Source organism: Protobothrops mucrosquamatus, unplaced genomic scaffold, assembly GCF_001527695.2.
Source record: "Protobothrops mucrosquamatus isolate PMUCROS unplaced genomic scaffold, P.Mucros_1.0 scaffold2, whole genome shotgun sequence".
NCBI classification, from domain to species: Eukaryota; Metazoa; Chordata; class Lepidosauria; order Squamata; family Viperidae; genus Protobothrops; species Protobothrops mucrosquamatus.
Window position 1 is genome coordinate 2,100,726 of NW_015386389.1, and position 18,979 is coordinate 2,119,704.

General features: G+C 45.4%; 2 protein-coding genes across 2 annotated transcripts in view; both read right to left on the bottom strand.

Annotated features, from left to right (window-relative positions):
• Positions 1 to 1,574: 1,574 nt before the first annotated feature.
• Positions 1,575 to 5,992, bottom strand: CLN5 (CLN5 intracellular trafficking protein). Its single transcript, XM_015832326.1, has 4 exons — positions 5,874 to 5,992; positions 5,594 to 5,759; positions 3,803 to 4,028; positions 1,575 to 2,463 (listed from the first exon to the last, which is right to left on the bottom strand). The coding sequence occupies exons 1-4, from the start codon at positions 5,990 to 5,992 to the stop codon at positions 1,958 to 1,960; spliced, it is 1,017 nt and encodes a 338-aa protein (XP_015687812.1). The 3' UTR covers positions 1,575 to 1,957.
• Positions 5,993 to 11,212: 5,220 nt separating this feature from the next.
• The window catches only part of ACOD1 (aconitate decarboxylase 1), a 10,682-nt gene continuing 2,915 nt past the window's right edge, over positions 11,213 to 18,979 (bottom strand). The window contains exons 3-6 of the mRNA XM_015832327.1: positions 16,808 to 16,969; positions 15,461 to 15,550; positions 13,909 to 14,114; positions 11,213 to 12,351 (exon numbers count right to left, since the gene is read on the bottom strand). Coding sequence (XP_015687813.1) covers positions 11,394 to 12,351; positions 13,909 to 14,114; positions 15,461 to 15,550; positions 16,808 to 16,969 — 1,416 coding nt within the window. The 3' untranslated portion in view covers positions 11,213 to 11,393. The remainder of the gene's footprint in view (positions 12,352 to 13,908; positions 14,115 to 15,460; positions 15,551 to 16,807; positions 16,970 to 18,979) is intronic.

An 18,979-nucleotide genomic window follows, 5' to 3' on the forward strand; every position in this document is an offset into this window, starting at 1 on the left:
AAAGGTTTTCTGGGAAGTAAATATATTTCACCACTGTTTGCATTGATGCAGAGTTTATTGGCAACTGCCATTGCTTACCTTTGTAAACAGGAGAAGGCTATAAAGTTTGTTTCGTGTCTAAGAAGACAGGTCTAGCTTAAGAGGAAAAAAAGGGGATTGTTAGCAAAAACAAGAACAGAAAGCCAGCCCCAGGCATTATTTGCCTAAAGCTGCCCAAAGTTGCAGCATCGGTGAGATCGAGCGGCATAGAAATGTAATAAATAAATAAATTTGTGCATCTCCTTTCTAACTAGACGAGAATCTGATTTTTTGGGGGGGGGGAATAACTTCCAGTTATTTTTTTAACTCTTGAACACATTTAGCAGAGGCTTTTGTAATCATAAATATTGGTATATGAAAGATAGGAACTCAAAAGTATTTTGAAGTCATTTATTTTTCACAATCAAAGAGCAATTTAATCTGTGCCAGCTCCCGGTCTGTATAAGTAGCCCCCGTTTAGCGAACATTTGTAGTTATGATGGTGATGAAAAAGTCACTTTACAACCAGTCCTCACATTTATAACCACCTCGGGTCTGTCAAGCAAAGGAAAGCTGAAGATCATCAGCAGTTATTTCATTTAGCGACTGCTTCACTTAACGATTAAGTTGTGAAGCCCAACTGTGGTTGCAAAATAAGGACTTTCCAGTAACAAATACAGTTCCTGGTTCTGAGCAATAGAGCGGGGGTGCTGTCGGTTTCCATCTGATGTGAAGAAAAAGCTGTGCTCACCATCTTCTGGAACAGCTATTTTAAAAAAAATGACATTTACACACAGCATGAAATATGGAATGATGCTTAATACAAAGAGATAGGGTGAAAAATTATTTCCAAAGAACAGAGGCACTTTTGTTTGGCAATCATTTCGCCATAAAAATAGACTGTCCAGCTTGAAAAAAAGAAGTTCCACAGGTCCGTTGGACTCTTATCAGAAAAAAGTCAAGACTTGGCAAAGCTTAGCCCTCGTGCCCAGTGGCATCTGGCAAGTAATTAAGGCACACAGGTTTTTTTTCACAGCTATATTTGTGATTGTCAGAACTGGACAGGAAAATTCTGGCGATGGAGGAATGAAATCTTTGTAGCTCTCAGCTGCTGCTTCACAGATCATCGCCTAAGACCTACTGCAGAAACTGCACATTTGTAAAGGGTCAGGACTTCTGTGCTGAGCTTCTTAGAATTGGATCTCAGGTTAGATAGGATGTGGGAGGAGGAACACTTAATGCAGTTGTTAATCCATTCCAAATATTAATGTATGGCTACACAACCACGTGCCAAAGTTTGCAACCATCTAGGGAAACATATCTGCTGATAACTGAATGTCAAGTACGGAAGGCCTTTGTTAGAAGCCCGTGTACCATTCTCTGTATTCCTGAATACCACATATAGTCATTCAGGCATGAGTTTTATTTAAGATGTTATAGGATCAATCTTTCAGTCTTCCCCCTGAAGAGTTTTACTTGCTTACTTTCTGCAGGGTCCTTGGTGGTCTTTGGGCTTGGTGGTTTTCTTGCAGACGTTTCGTTACCAAACTAGGTAACATCATCAGTGCTGGCTTACTTTTCATCTGCCAAATTTGTCTAATGCTAACAGCTTCGAGGCACCTTTGTTTTGGATCCATCCAACCTTCTACGAACTCCCAGCATTTGCCATTCAAGACATTCATCAAGGAAAAGAAAAGCACAATTGTAGCCACTTATCTATTAGACTACAATTCTGACCCTCTTTAGCTTGTGATCCTACTGCATTGCCATCCACCAAAGCCTGATTCCACTGGAACAGACCATAACAAGAGGTAAATTAAAGACCCAATTAAAACCATCCTGTTCCTTATGCTGCACAAAACCAGAGTTTGGCGAGGCAGATCTCATCTGGGTGGAGTCAGCCCACCAAGAGTGGGTTAAAACGGGCGAGAATTACACATCATAATTTGGTAGCGTTGGAGTGAGGCAGCGGGATTTCTTCATATGCTATTTTCATATAGGGATATTTCATGGGCAAAAACCAGTATTCCAGATTATAAAACAAGTAAAACCGATGATCCAGAACCACCTCCTCAAGTATCCTCAATAGATTAAGGAAGAACTCCTTCACTGAATGGTAAGGTTTGAAGGGCAAATAGAAATTCCAAATAGCTAATGCCAAGGATTTGTTTCCCCACGGTCCGAAGACAGTTGTCTCATTGCCCAGGCAAACAGGCTCTCCGCTGAACAGAGTAATGGTTGTGTAATTTGTTTGGATCTTCTTGAAAATGGTCCCCAGCTCAGCCAGCTTCTGGTAGGTCCGTAGTACAAATTTGGAGCATTCATACGCCTCAAACCAGACACGGGAATTTTTTTCTGGACTGCTTTTGACCGTCCAGGTCTCGTAGTAAATGCCAGTTTCATTGTCGTATTTCACCCATTTTGCCATTTGATTGAATATAGCTCCTAAAAAGGGGGAAAAAACACAGTTGTATTTTAGAAACTTACCTGCACAACTGTGCAGATACTATTTTACAAAATAATCCAAACTTAGGGGGGTGGGGGAAAGATTTACAACTTTTGCTATTTTGCAGCATCGTATTTTATTTTTCGGTAGTTCACCTGGCATCATCGGGAAAGCCTCACATGTTTATTTATAAAGTCCAGAACCTCATGATTCTGGACTTGCAACAGTTTGTTTAGTGACCGTTCAAAGTTACAACAGCACTGAAAAAGGTGACTTATGACCGTTTTTCACAGTTACAACCTTTGCAGCATCCCCAAATTCATGATCAAAATTCAGACACTTGGCAACTGGTTCATACTTACGACCATTGCATCAGCATCCCGGGGTCCTGTGATCCCCTTTTGTGACCACCTGACAAGCAAAGTCAATGGGGAAGCCAGGTTCACTTAACAACCCTGTTACTAACTTAAAACCTGCAGTGATTCACTTAACAACGGTGGCAAGAAAGGTCGTAAAATAGGAGAAAACTCGCTTAACAAGTGTCTTGCTTAGCAACAGGAATTTTGGGCTCAGTTGTGGTCCTAAGGCAAGGATTACCTGTATACCACCCACATCCACTGGCAGAGAGGTGCAAGGACAGATAGAGAGGTAGGTAGGTAGGTAGGTAGGTAGGTGGGTGGGTGGGCAGATAGATAGATAGATAAATGATGGATGGATAGATAGATAATGGATAGATAGATAGATAGATAGATAGATAGATAGATAGATAGATAGATAGATAGATAGATAGATAGATAGATAGATAGATAGATAGATAGATGACGGACGGACAGATAGATAATAGTTGGATACATAAATGATGGATAGATGAATAGATAGATAGACAGGTAGATAGAGAGAGAGAAAGATGAGGGAGAGAGAGAGAGAGAGAGAGATGGATAATACATAGATAATAGGTAGGTAGGTAGGTAGATAGATTAGATGGATGGATAGATAAATGATGGATGGATGGATAGATAATGGATGGATGGATGGATGGAGAGAGAGAGAGAGAGAGAGAGAGAGAGAGAGAGAGAGAGAGAGAGAGAGAGAGAGAGAGAGAGAGATGATGGATGGATAGATGATAGATAGGTAAATTAGATGGATGGATAGATAAAGGATGGATGGATGGATAGATAATAAGATGATGGATGGATGGATGGATGGATGGGTAGATAGATAATGGATGGATGGATAGATAATAGATGATGGATGGATAGATAGACAGACAGACAGACAGATTTCAGAACACAAGCAGCAGGTAGCCACTCATCTATCTTTGGTGAGCTACCCGTTTACCTGAAATTGTAGCCACCTGGACCAGGGTGCCATTCTCCTTCCAGTGGGCGTCATCAATCCCTTCATAGAAACAGGCCGCCCCCTGGTTGCACCAGAAAGGGGCGGGGTCCTCAGGCCGCAGGTGTGGGAAGGTGCAGTTCCCAAGCTGGAAAAGCTCGTACCATTCCATTGTGTAGTTCTTCCCAGTCAGGGAGCTTCTGAAGCCCACAGCATCGTGCATGATTTTCTGGGAAAGAAAACAAACAACGGGCTACAGAGGCGGACCAGTGAGCTACGATTTCCCCCCCCCCCCGGCCCAAACTCAGGGAAAAGCAAACCAGCAAATATTCCATCCAGGGGCTTTAAAAGCTGCAAAGTTCCCAACACAATCAGCGTTTTGGTTTCTAAGAAAAAAATATCTTGAGTTTCCCGAAATCTTTCCTAATCTTTGGTCCCGCTCCCCTCCGAGAGCCATTTGGCCTGAGAGGATGCAAGACTTGAGGGCACAACCGGCACCAAGTTGTGGCTTATTTAAGCAAGAGACCCTGAGTTCAAAGGGAGACCCCGAGTTCAAATCCAGCCCTCTAGCCAGGAAAGCCGGCTAGATGACTTCATCCAGTCCCCCTCTCTCAGCCCAACCCACGTCATAGGGTTGTTGTTGTTGTTGTAGGGAAGGGTGGAGGAGGAAGGTGTGGTGAATACGTTTTCCACTTGATTTGCAAAAATTAATAAAGGCGGAATGAATACAAATTAAGTAAAAAAATAACGTCTTCGTTTCCGCGCTGGAATTTGCTGTTTCAAAAAAATAAATAAATTAGAACGTTCTCTCTTTTTCCTTTCCCCTACCTTTGTTCCCTATTACTTGCTTTTGTATTTTCGTATTTTATAAGTCAGGGGTCCCCAACCTTGGCTCTTTTATGACTTGTGGACTTCAATTCCCAGAATTCCTGAGCCAGCCTGGCTCAGCTTGGAAACCTCTCTTTCCCCTCAGCATGGCTGGCTCAGGAAATCTGGGAGTTGAAGTCCACGAGTCATAAAAGAGCCAAGGTTGCCTACCCCTATCCCAGAGCATGTTATTCATTCATTCATTCATTCATTCATTCATTCATTCATTTATATACTGTATATACATACATACATCCCGCCTTTATTAATTATGCAATAAAGTCAAGGTGGTGAATGTAGCAACTTAGAACTAAGGAGAAACTTCCTGACAGTTAGAACAATTAACCAGTGGAACAACCTGCCTCCAGAAGCTGTGAATGCTCCAACACTGGAAGTTTTTAAGAAGAGACTGGACAGCAATTTGTCCAAAATGGTATAGGGTTTCCTGCCTGGGCAGGGGGTTGGACTCGATGACCTCCAAGGTCCCTTCCAACTTTATTATTATTATTATTATTATTATTATTATTATTATTATTATTATTATTATTATTATTATTTTTATTATTATTATTATTATTATTTTTATTATTATTATTATTATTATTATTATTATTATTATTATTATTATTATTATTATTATTATTATTATTATTATTTTATTATTATTATTTTATTATTATTATTGTTGTTGTTGTTGTTGTTGTTGTTGTTATTATTATTATTAAAATCATAATAGGGGGGGGGGAAAGAACTTTTACAAACTCTCCCACCCCTAAAGCAACACTCAAAGCCTCCGCGGAGCTCCTGCGCCTCCCGGGAGAACGCGAGACACCCCACCCCCCAACCCCATCAACCTCGGGATTTTTACTCCGGGATGACCTCGGAGGGGCAAAAGCGGGGCGGGGTGGGCTCCAAACCCAATCCTACCAGGTGGCCCAGGAGCCCTCCGTACTTGAACTCCCAGACGGGAGCCTGCAAGCGATACACGGCCAGGACGTCCGTCTCCCGCACCTCCGGAAGGGCAGAGCCGCTGGGGCAGAAGGTGTAGCGCGCCTGGCAAAAGGGATCCGGCCGGGGACGGCGATCGAAGCGCCTGCGGGACGAGAGAAGCGTCACCGGAGGGCGCAACGGCAACCCCGGCTCGAAGGGCTTTTTCCCGCTGCCTCCCAGAACCCCAGCCCGGCGCTGCTTCGGCCCCGATACTCGCCTGTAAGGAACCGGCCAGCGGCCCTGGCCCTCGCAGCTCTTGGCTCTGCTGGCGGGCGGCTGCAGCAGCAGCAACAGCGGCAGTAGCAGCAGCAACCCGGGCACGGTCGGCTGCCCCATCCCGAGCGCGCAAGAGACCAACGCCGGTCCGCGTTGCGCAGCGGCTTCTGATCTTGCGCGCTCCCGCCGTCAGCTGAGCCGGGCCCGGGAGTCACGTGAGCCGGGAGTGGGCGGAGACGCGGCCCGCCGTCCCTCTGAGATCAGCTGGGGGAGGATTCCTTTGCAGGCTGCCCCCGCGGGGACCGGGGGCTAAACCAAAGGGATCTTCAAACTTGGCCCTTTTAGGACAGTGTTTCTCAACCTTGACAATTTTAAGGCATGTGGACTTCAACTCCCAGAATTCCACAGCCAGCATTGCTGGCTGTGGGATTCTGGGAGTTGAAGTCCACATGCCTTAAAATTGGCACGGTTGAGAAACACTGTTTTAGGACTTGTGGACTACAGCTCCCAGAATTCTTCAGCCAGCGTGCCTGGCTGAGGGAATTCTGGGAGTTGAAGTCCACATGCCTTAAAATTGTCAAGGTTGAGAAACACTGTTTTAGGACTTGTGGACTACAGCTCCCAGAATTCTTCAGCCAGCGTGCCTGGCTGAGGGAATTCTGGGAGTTGAAGTCCACCAGTCCTAAAAGGGCCAAGTTTGAAAAGCCCTGGGCTAAAACATACCAAGAGCAGTCAGGGGAATTGGCGGGAAAAGCGCTGAGAAGAGCAAGAAAGATGATTTAGGGAACTGGAGGCTTAAACATACTAAGAACGGTCACAGGAATTGGGTATGTCTAGTTCAGGGGTATAGGCAGCCTTGGCTCTTTTATGACCTGTGGACTTCAACTCCCAGAATTCCTGAGCCAGCATGGCTCAGCTTGGAAACCTCTCCCTTTCCCCTCAGCATGGCTGGCTCAGGAATTCTGGGAGTTGAAGTCCACGAGTCATAAAAGAGCCAAGGTTGTCTACCCCGGTCTAATTTAATGAAAAGAAGGACTGGGGGGGGGACATGATAGCAGTGTCCCAAATGACTGGTCCTGATCTCTATTTCTTAAAAGTTTCCAACGTATTTAAGTCTTAGGGTACACCCAATCCACACAGCTAAGGCAAGAGATGATTAGGAGGCTGGAGGCTAAAATATATAAAGAACGTTTGCTGAAATTGGGTATGACTAGTTTAGTGAAAAGAAGGACGGGGTGGGGGGTGGGATGATCACAGTGTTTCAATATTTGAGGAGCTGCCACTAAGGAAGACAAAGTCTTCTCCAAAGCACCAGAAGGCAGGACAAGAAGCAATGGATGGAAACCAATCAAGGAGAGAAGCAATCTAGAACTAAGGAGAAATTTCCTGACTGTTAGGACAATCAGTGGAACACCTTGTCTCCAGAAGATTTAGGTACTCCATCACTGGAGGCTTTTAAGAAGAGATCAGAATAGAGCTGGAAGGGACCTTGAAGGTCTTCTAGTCCAACCTCTGCACAAGCAGGAGACCCTGTACCAGGGGTAGGCAACCTTGGCTCTTTTATGATTCGTGGACTTCAACTTCCAGAATTCCTGAGCCAGCTATGCCTACCCCTGCCCTATACCATTTCAGCAGTGCTTTTTTTCCTCATAGAACTCACCAGAACGGAGTTCCAGCACCTTTTTTTGACAGATTTTCCAAGTTTTAAAAGTAACTTTTGAAAATTTGATGTTTGGTCCACATGGACTTGAATCGCCCTGTCGAGCGTACAAGTTGGCGACAAAATCATTAAAACAGTGCATGTGGGCTGCTTGTGTGTCAGTCCAATGCATGCGTACTTCGTCCGGCTGCTTGGCTTGTGGCACTGCTCGGCTTGTGATGGGTCATGTGGTCGCACGCTGAGTACTTACCGTTATGTTTCGTTACACAACTGATCTGTGTGGGTGCATGTACAGTGATTGACTACATGCGAAAGGTATAAATAAAACCTTAACAAGATGTGAATAAAAGCCTCCAGCGATGGAGCATCCATGACTTCTGAAGGCAAGATGTTCTACTGGTTAATTGTTCTCGTTCTTAGGAAAGTTCTCCTTAATTCCAGGTTGCTTCTCTCCTTGATTAGTTTCCCTATGTTGTTTCTTGTCCTTCCCTCTGATGCTTTGGAAAATAAGTTGACCCCCTCTTCTTTGGGACAGCCCCTCAAATACTGGAGAGATTGGAGAACAATGTGTGTGAAAGGCTATAGAGTTTCCTGCTTGAGCAGGAGGTTGCACTCGTGGACTTTAACTCCCAGAATTCCTGAGCCAGCCATGCTGAAGGGAAAGGGAGAGATTTCCAAGCTGAGCCATGCTGGCTCAAGAATTCTGGAAGTTGAAGTCCACGAGTCATAAAAGAGCCAAGGTTGCCTATCCCTGGTCTAGGAGGCTCACCACTTAGAACAGGAGGACTTAGGACAGGGGTAGGCAACCTTGGCTCTTTTATGACTCCTGGACTTCAACTCCCAGAATTCCTGAGCCAGCCATGCTGAGGGGAAAGGGAGAGATTTCCAAGCTGAGCCATGCTGGCTCAGGAATTCTGGGAGTTGAAGTCCACGAGTCATAAAAGAGCCAAGGTTGCCTACCCCTGCACTAGAAGATCTTCAAGGTCCCTTCCAACTCTGTTATTCTGTTATATTCCTGCCCACCAGAGGTGTGCTGGGCTTCCCCCTCTGCCCCATCTGAGGACCCCCTGAGCTCCTTTTGCCCAGCTCTGACCACGGGGGGGGGGGGGAGCAGCCCCGTGGCAGCCGCTTTCGATCCAGCCTTTCCCACACACCCCATTTTTCAGGCCTGGTTTCCCAAAGGCGATCCGGAGGTTGGATGGACAGTTGCAGGGACGTGTGCAGCCTTTTTATGCCACTGCAAAAACTATAAATCGCACAGAAGAATTTCGCTGCCCTTCCGGCAAAATGTCCATCTAAGAGTAATAAAGCATTTTTGGTGAGAAATAATCTACCTGGGGTAGAAAACAAAGCAGGTTTTGCTTCCGTGTTAAGCTTTAGGAAGCTTGGATGTGTTTCTGCAGAAGAATGTGGATTACATAATGTTGTTTACCTTTCCATTCCCCTCTAAAGAGGATCTACAGCTTAGCTGGGTGGATTTAATTCAGAAAACACCCAAATTATGTGGGAAATCAAACAGAAATTCCACTGGCTTCATGTCTGTTTCTCCTAGAGCATATCATTCATTCATTCATTCATTCATTCATTCATTCATTCATTCATATATATACATACATACATACATACATACATACATACATACATACATACACACATACATCCTGCCTTTATTAATTATGCAATAAAGTCAAGGTGGTGAATGTACCTTCCTCCTCTTATTTTTCCCCTAACAACAACGCTTTCAGTGGGTTCGACTGGGAGAGAGTGACTGGCCCAAGGTCACCCAGCTGATTTTCACGCCTAAGGCAGGACTTCAACTCGGGGTCCCTTCCTTTCTAACCTGACGCCATAGAAAGAGCTCAGAAATAAAAAGGAATGTGATATGTAATTTTGAATATATATTAGCAAGAAGAAGGCTATCGAGTGATTAATTAACATATTGTTTATGAGAATTAACTATTTTCTATTATTGTTTGTTAAATACATGAACCCAGACATTATGCTGTTTGCTAAATATTGAGAATGTTACTTGGAAAAACCCCAACCCCAACCCTAACCTTAATCCTAACCCTAACCTAATTCCCAACCCCAACCCCGACCTCACCTTATTCCTAACTCCATAAAAACTAATAAAATCTATACAAAAAAAACCCCAAAGAGCTCAGAAATAAATGAGAACAATCCAGATGAAAGTGGTTCTTATTACAGAATATTTATAAGAAAAGCCACCACTCTCACACACACAGGCTGACTTCTTAGATAATACATGGCATAAGTGCAACGAGAACAACAATTCTTGTCGAGGCAAGGGGTGCCAAAAACAAGTAGACCTTGACTTACGACCACAATTGAGACAACATTTTTGTTGCTAAGCGAGACCGTTATTAAGTGAGTTTCCCCCCATTTTATAACCTTTCTTTCGGCAATTGTTAAGTGAATCGTTGCAGGTGTTAAATTAGTAACATGGCTTCCCTATTGATTATGCTTGTCAGAAGGTCACAAAAGGGGGATCCCATGACTCCGGGACACTGCAACCGTCATAAATATGAGCCAGTTGCCGAGTATCTGAATTTTGATCATATGGCCATGGGCAGAGGTAGGCAACCTTGGCTCTTTTATGACTCGTGGACTTCAACTGCCAGAATTCCTGAGCCAGCCATGCCGAGGAGAAATGGAGAGGTTTCCATACTGAGCCATGCTGGCTCGGGAATTCTGGGAGTTGAAGTCCATGAGTCATAAAAGAGCCAAGGTTGCCTACCCCTGGCCATGGGGATGCTGCAACAGCCAAAAGTGTGAAAAATGGTCATAATTCATTTTTTTCCAGTGCCTTTGTAGCTTTGAATGGCCACTAAACAAACTGTTGTATATTGAGGACTACCAGTACATGGCATTAGTGCAAAGAGAACAATAGTTCATGTCCTGCTGGGGGGGGGGGGCAGAGGGTAATAAATTATCCGAATCTCCCACGGGAAAACCCATTCAGAATCTGGTCCTCAAGTAATGGCTGTTTAACAAATACAGTAGTGGCCAAAATTGTGGAAACCTTTTGGGAAAAATGTATTTTTGACGTTTGATGGCTAATTACACCACTTTTTTGGGGAGTACTACCATAAAATTATATATCAATGGAATTGATAATTTAATCAAGAATGTAATGCAACATAGTTTGTTCAATTATCTGTACTGTATTCTATGAAACGTTATAGCCAAATAACCAGAAAAAGGAAGCACAACTTGCTTAGGTTGATATCAGGTAGCTTTCCTTCATGTGATTATAGCCAATGAGCATGAGTGTTTAGAGAGCCAATCAGGTGTCATCTTGTTTTGACAATGAGCCAATCAGATCACAGTAGGATTCAGTGATTGATGTCATACATTGAAGCTGAGAGGAGGACATTTGTCAGTGTGTGATGTGATCGCTATCAAGTTGGTTGGGGTTTTTTTGTGTTCTTTCATTTAGTGAGCTTGTAAAACGTAATAAAATTAAAGTCATGGTGCAAAGAGTTGACTGGTTGCCCAAAAAGCGATGTAAAATAGTATGATTAAGTGAACAAGGCTACAGTTATAAAGAAATTAGAAGAAAAATGGGTGGAAACTTAACCAAAGGTGGCATTTCTACTTTACACTTTTCCCAAAAGGTTTCCACAATTTTGGCCACTACCGTAGTTCATGTCCTGCCAGGCGGGGCAATAAATTATCTAAATCTCCCACAGGGGAAAACCCATTCAGAATCTGGTCCTCAAGTAATGGCCGTTTAATAAGTGCATAAGATTAGACAGGAATCAATTAAACTCAGATGATGCTAGATTGTGGCTGACCATTAAGCCAGGCCAGGAAGGTCCTTCTGGGGCCAGGTAGGCCTCACAAAGTCTCCCTCTTGTGTTGCTGCAAATCTTTTGCCAGCTCAGCTCCTCGAAGAAGTGAGAATAAGTCCCCGCAATCTTCCAGGTTTTCCAGTTTATCAATTGTTTCTACCAGGCTTTCGGCCACCTCTGGGGAGATCGCAGCAGTGGCATTGCAGTGGAACTTCTTCACCAAATCCCTGTAGCTCAAGGGCTTCCTCCAGTGGCCGTAGAAGGTTTCACAACGCTCTTCCCAAGTGTTTCCATCCTGGAGGACGACTTTGACCCCACAGTAAAGGCTGTTGAAGCTGGGGAGATTGTCCGGACAATGCTCCATACTGGTTTTTCGGAGGAGGCCATTCAACTCCGGCCTGGACAGGCTCTGCGGCGTGAAGGATTCGGCCGAGATGAAGCCATCTAGCAGTGCTGCGCAGGCGACAAACTGGAAGGAGTGCCTGGCTTCGTGTTCAGAAGAAGGAAATGGCCGATCAACATATCTAATACTGGGGACGTCGAGCACAATGGCCTTGATGTGGCTAGTGGGCAGGGGCCCCCCACTCTGGGCAAGGTGCTTCCTTACTGCCAGGGCAGCTTCAGCCATCCAGTGTGTCCCCAGATGTGCTGGGAAGCTCTTGAAGGCCACGTCTTGTTGATCCAACAACCAAGAGTACGACTGCAGGCTTGGCAGCGTCTGGGGCAAGTAATCTGTGTAAAAGGCCCCAAAGCCTGACTCGAGGTCCAGAATCAGTTTGCTGGCTTGCAGGCCCAGAGAGGCCAGGAAAGCCGCTTCCGCACCGTGCCGGCTGGCGTTGCCCATGTGAAGTGGTTTGGTCTGTGTGGCTGCGTTGGCCAGTGGGGCACCGGCATACGAGGCGGCTACAGCCAGGGCTTCCTTGCACTTGGATTGGTCGAGGCCCAGGAGCTTTGCGGTAGCTGCAGCGCTTCCCATGGTGCCGAGAATGGAGGGTGGGTGGAACCTGGAAGAGTCCAAATGGCAGCTGTGAGCAGCAGAAGGAACAAGGGCTGTGAGGACAGATGTCTGCTTGGAAGGCACAACAAGGCAAGCAACCCATTTCTGGTGCCTTCCTAGGGTGGAGAGGGATTCCCCATAAAGTTGGCAAAAGCTCATCTCTTCTCTTGTGCTATTGGAAAAGGAGAACTCACACACATCTGGGGGACAGTTCTTGTCAGAGCATGGACAGTCTTATTGCGCGAGATAACCCAGGAGTAAATACAGTAAACAGTGATTTATATTAAATGGTGGTTTATCTTACACTATCTACAATATTATACACCAGGAACAATATACATGCACGTGCTGATACAGCAGGATCCAACAAACCACAATTATAGAAGAGAGAAAACACAGCAGCAGAGCCTTCCCTTTTATACAAAAGCTCTTAAAGGGACATAGACCCTGCTAAGTCATTCCCATCATTACATCATACATCTCACATTATACAAGCTGGTTAGCTTCTAAATCATTACTTTGATCATTCTCCATCAGAAGTTCAAAGGGCTTAAAGATTAAGGCTTCCATGTTATTTACATACGGCTGTTGTCTTCATGTACACAGTTGCAGGTAGTCCACACAACTGAGCCTCAAATTTCCATTGCTAGCTGAGACAGCTATTAAGTGAATTTTGCTACATTCTCTTAACAAATATGTTAGTGACTTAACAACTGCAGTGGTTCACTTAGCCACTGTGGCAAGAATGGCGGTAAAATGGGGCAAAACTCACCTAACAGCTGTATCACTTAGCGGCAGAAATTTGGGGCTCAATTTTGCTCATAAGTCAAGGACTCCTATAAATATAAAGAGTCAGCAAATCCCACCTTCACTCACTCACTTACCTAGTTGGGTACCGAAATGCCTGCAAGCAAACAAAATCAGAGTATATCCAGGACTCCACAGAGGCAGTGCTGTGCTGTTGCCCTGTATGGAGTCGTATTCATCACTTGCCAAAAGAAACCCTGTTTGGACTGAGATCAAAGGTGGCCACAGGAACCTCCTTCGGGATCTGTGCTGGTTCCTGACTATGTGATGTTCCTCCCTGCCCTCTTTTTGGGGGCTCAGGATGCATCACTGAAGCCGCAGGTTATGAGTGGGACAAGGTCTCCCCTTCTACCGGGGGGGGGCTACAGGAGTCCCCTTCTCAACATTCCTGGTGAATCCATTGGCCTGGAAGGTTTGGTCATAAGTCACTTTTTTTCAGTGCTGTTGTAACGTCAAATGGCCCCCAAACAAACTGTTGAAAGTCGACAATTGGCGTAAGTGCAGAGAGAACAATAGCTTGTGTCTAGGCAAGGGGTGCCCATAAATGATCTGATCTGCCACATGGGAACGCCCACTCAGGATCTGATGATCAAGTAATGGCTATCTACCAAAGAAGCCCACTCGCCTTTAGATAGGAATAAATGAAGCTCAGATGATGCTAGGTAGGGTCATGGGTGACCAGTAAGGCCAGGTCAGGAGAATCCCTCTGGGACCTATTTCAAAGCAAGTTTTTTAAAAAACAAAAACAAAAACAGACCTTTTAGGGAGATTGCTGGCCTCCTTGGAGAAGCTCATCAGTCTGCCTTGCACCTCAATCCCAACGTTGAAAGCCAAGAGCAAGTCGCAGCCAGAAATCCTTTGTTTTTCAGCCACACCTTCGGCAACGGCCATGAGGGCTGACAGCACTGGCCCCGAAGGATGGGTGGTTGGATGCCACGTATCATCAAAATCCATGGAGTGTATCTGTGGGGAGGAGGAGGGGCAGAGAGAGAAGAAATTTGAGTCAGGGGAGTTTGAAATTGAGGCAGGGGTTTTCCCAGTTGCAATGTATGGCTGTGAATGTTGGACCATAAGAAAGGCTGAACGCAAAAGAATTGAGGCCTTTGAACTATGGTGCTGGAGAAGACTCCTGTGAGTCCCCTGGACTGCAAGGCGATCAAACCAGTCAGTCCTAGAGGAGATCAACCCTGACTGCTCTTTAGAAGGCCAGATCCCGAAGTTGAAACTCAAATACTTTGGCCACCTAATGAGAAGGAAGGACTCACTGGAGAAGAGCCTGATGCTGGGAAAGATTGAGGGCAATAGAAGAATGGGACGACAAAGAAGGAGGTAGCTGGATGGAGTCACTGAAGCAGTAGGCGTGACCTTAAATGGACTCCAGAAGATGGTAGAGGACAGGAAGCCCTGGAGGAACGTTGTCCATGGGGTCGCGATGGGTCGGACATGACTTCGCAACTAACAACAACAATCTAATAATTTATGATGAATGTATTTTATGATTATGATCATGATTTATCCACTTGCTGCTTGTGTGTACACTGTGAGCTTATGCACCGGAGACAAATTCCTTGTGTATACAATCACACTTGGCCAGTAAAGAATTCTACTTCTAAAGAATTCTACTTCTACTAAAAGTAAAAAGTTAAGGTTTGGTGTTATTATCTTATTCTGCTGCACCAAAGGGAGTCAGAAGTCAATGCCTTTTCTTTCTTTCTTTCTTTCTTTCTTTCTTTCTTTCTTTCTTTCTTTCTTTCTTTCTTTCTTTCTTTCTTTCTTTCTTTCTTTCCTTCCTTCCTTCCTTCCTTCCTTCCTTCTTTCCTTCCTTCCTTCCTTCCTTCCTTCCTTCCTTTCCTTCCTTCCTTCCTTCCTTCCTTCTTCTTTCTTTCTTTCTTTCTTTCTTTCTTTCTTTCTTTCCTTCCTTCCTTCCTTCCTTCCTTCTTCTTTCTTTCTTTCTTTCTTTCTTCCTTCCTTCCTTCCTTCCTTCCTTCCTTCCTTCCTTCCTTCCTTCTGTCTCTTTCTTTCTTTCTTTCTTTCTTTTTCTTTCTTTCTTTCTTTCTTTTTTCCCTTTGCCCCACACTTTCCCCTTCCCTTTTCCCTCCCTTACTATTTTCTTTTGTATTTTTGTATTAGTAAATATTTTAATAAAATTAAAAAAATAAAGAAACAAGCCAAGCTGAACTCCTCGGAGCCCAGCACACACCCACGCAGAGCAAACAGATTGAGTGGTGGTTATATGGGCCCCAGCAACTTTATCCCAGCAAAAACCAGGTGGAATCAAAGGGTGGTAGGGAGTACCAAGAGCTGCTTACCGCCACGCCGTTCACCAATGCTGCGTAGAGCGGAGGCAGCTTGAGCGTTGGGCATCCCCAGACAGAACTGGATGAATCCGAGCTGTAGATCTGAAAGAATACCAGGCCTGCTTAGAAGGAACTTTTGCATGTGAAACCAAACAGCTGCTTCTCTTTATTCTCTTCTTCACTCATTCCACCAAGAGCATCAAGCGCAAGAAATCAGAAACAGGATAGAGTTCAAAAGTACTACAAATTGTATTTTATGCTATCTATACCCAAGAATCTGATCTACTAATGGTCAAGGCAAATGGGTGCATAAGCAATGAGCAGATGCTCCAAAATTCAACAAGGTGTATGTCAGGTTCAAGAAGTCAGTAAACCAGGGCAGAGTTCAAAAGTACTACAAGTTTATTCCAAGCAACCCTATAAACAAGAATCTGATCTACTAACGGTCAAGGCAAATGGGTGCCCAAGCCATGAGCAGATGCTCCAAAATTCAATAGTGCATCTGTCAGGTCCAAGACCAATAAACCAGGATAAAGTTCAAAAGTATTCCAAGTTTATTCCCTGAAATCTATACATAAGAATCTGAACTACTAACAGTCATGGTGAATTGGCACCAGATAAGAGTCAATGGACTTCAACGGGGGGTTGAATTCAGGTCCCTTACAGTGGTGTAGTGACTCCAAACTGATGATGTATTTGACCCCGTAGTAGCTTGGTTAGCTACTACAAACAGGGCAACAGCAAGAGGACCTACTCCTTCTTAGGCAGAATTCACCTGCATGGATCTCCGTCATGGGAGTAGATGCTGGCCAAAGGCAGCAGTTTGATAGTGGACTCCATGGTTGCTATCATTTTGGGGGGGTAGATCTCAGGCTATCTGGAATGGAGTCCCCAGGGAGCAAAGGGGGGTCCCTTGCTGGAGGAATGGGCTGGAACACTACCTCATCTGTCCCATGCCTGCCCAGCCAGGAAGAGGAACCCTCAGATGGAGAATTGATTTACTCCTTCAGTGAACGGAGGGGTTAGGGTTAGGGTTAGAGGGGAGAGGGCTTTAGGAAAAGGGCACCTTGTGCTAATCTCCATAGTGGAAAGAAATAGCAATAAGGATAACCTGTGACAAAACACAGGGCTGTTACCTTAAAAGAGAGGTGGGGAACTATGCCCCCTTAATGGCTTGTGGACTTCCAACTCCCAGAATTCCTGAATCAGCCATGCTGGCTCAAGAGTTCTGGGAGATGAAGTCCACAGGTCATAAAAGGGCCATAGTTCCCCATCCCTGCCTTAAAAGATCATCCAAATAACAGCCTAGCCTAAAAGGTGAGTTTTCCTCCCCGAGAATTAGACAAGAGATTGTCTTACCTTGCTGTACTGGATGAGCTTCTGGAAGACGTCAGTTCTGGTGCCCACCAGCCCGACCCCCAAAGTATCCAGAATCATCCGTTTGCTCCTCTGAATGACTCGGTCGGTCAGGTGGCTTGAATTCAACCCGTGGATCACATTAGCAAAGTTCCCCGTAATATTCTGGCAAAGAGAAACCAAAGCATGATAGCCACGTTTCCTCTCAAACTGTGGTAGCCACATTTCCCCTCAAACTGTGATAGCCACATTTCCCCTCAAATCGTGATAGCCACGTCTCCCCTCCCCTGCCATTTTCTCCAGATACTAACCTACTTGGATTTACTGTATCTTCAGAGAAGCAAACTACAGGTAATCCTTGACCTACAACAGTTCATTTAGTGACCACTCAAAGTTACAATGGCACTGAAAAAAGTGACTTATGGCAGTTTTTCATGCTTATGACCATTGCAGCATCCCCATGGTCACGTGATCAAAATTCTGACGCTAGGCAACTAATTCACATTTATGAAGTTTACAGTGTCCCAGGGTCATGTGCTCCCCTTTTGCGACCTTCTGACTGGTGTGGGAAGTCAGCCCCCCCCAGAGAAGGAAATATTAAAGAGGCAGAAAAGCATGTCCAGTTTTTCTTAATAGCCCCAAGTCTCCCTCCCCCAAGCAGAAACCAGCTCTGTAGAAATGCAGATGTAATAATCCATTCAGGAAGGTTGGAGCCCTCCAGCTAGAAGCTTAGGAAGACAAAGACACCTAAAATCTACATACCCCACCCAAACTCTAAGACAGGACACAATAGGATTAAACCACAGATGCCAAAAAGGGACACTCAGACTCAGGTCAAAGTTCATGCCACAGGAACAACTCCAAACAAAAGGCTCTAGAAGGTATAAAAATCCACTCCCTACACGTGCTCTCTCTCTTTTCTCCCAGAGCCATCTTCCTCTCTGGCTCTCCTCTCCAATAAACTGCAACCTTCTTTCTAAAGCAGTCGCCGTGTTGTTTATTCCCGGCTTGGACTGAACCACGATGAAGACTTTTCCTTCAACACTGACAAAGTCATTGGGGAAGCCAGATTCACTGAACAACTGTGTTCAGCTTAATAGCTGCAGTGATTCACTTAACTGTGGCAAGAAAGTTCATAAAATGGGGCAAAACCCACTTAACAACTGTCTCACTGAGCAACAGAAATGTTGGGCTCAACTGCGGTCATAAGTTGAGGACTCTCTGTGATAACCTGTGCATTTCCTACCTGCTTGCCACCCCGCCACCCCATGGAGCAGAAACACTTGTTATATCAGAAAATGACCTCATTTCCACAGCTCCCTGCTCTATTGACAACATAGAGAAGTGGACTGAAGGAAGAAAATGGGGCCTGCCAAATTATGACCCACACCTAGCTCCTGTCTGGTTTCTCCAGGCTGAGGGGATGGTCTTTGCCTCTCTCTGGCTTCTCTCTAGCTATGAGGGGCTGGTATCTGGGCAATGCCAACATGGCCATGCCATGCCAACAACTCTCTCCCCAGTGGGAATCCCATAATGTTAACCTTGACCCTACAGGAGGAACAGAGGAAGTTGCTTCCCATTCTGCTCAGCTCAACCAGTCCGTGCTGATCTCTGATGTGTCTCTCGGGCCTCAAGGGCAATTTCGCCCACCTTGGTTAACTGACTCTCCTAGAAGGTCAACAGAGATTAGGTTTGCAACCTTCAACAGACAAAGCCACATAGTCCTCTCTCCTAAGCCCTCTGCCTACCCCTGGCCTAGCTCAAAAGAGAAAAAGACTCCTGCACTTCTCCATCAGCAATCAGCACTCAGATCAGCATAGATCAGTGATGGCGAACCTTTTAGAGACCGAGTGCCCAAACTGCAACCCAAATCCCACTTATTTATCGTTGGGTGCCAGATGGGTGTGGCCCACTGGGTGGGTGTGGCCCACTGGGTGGGTGTGGCCTACTGGTGGGCGTGATTGGCATGGGTGTGCCCTTCTGGGTGGGCGTGGCCAGCTCACCGTCACTTGCGTCAGGGACACTTGTGCTGGCCTGGGCAGGACTGGGCCAGATCTGAGAGTCTCCGGCGGAGGGGGGGTGGGACTGGGGCAAGCGCCCAGGCATGGTCCATTGGAGGAGCCTCACTGAGCCTCAGGAAATGCAGGGGGCCCATGGGCAGTGGCACGGACTGCC

Excerpts from the sequence above, each read along its gene's own strand:
- CLN5 (XM_015832326.1), bottom strand. The coding sequence starts at position 5,992 with ATGGGGCAGCCGACCGTGCCCGGGTTGCTGCTGCTACTGCCGCTGTTG. Across the intron at positions 5,760-5,873 it reads CGCTGGCCGGTTCCTTACAG|GCGCTTCGATCGCCGTCCCC; the intron begins GCGAGTATCGGG and ends CTCGTCCCGCAG. Across the intron at positions 2,464-3,802 it reads CCAGGTGGCTACAATTTCAG|GAGCTATATTCAATCAAATG; the intron begins GTAAACGGGTAG and ends CCCCCTTTTTAG.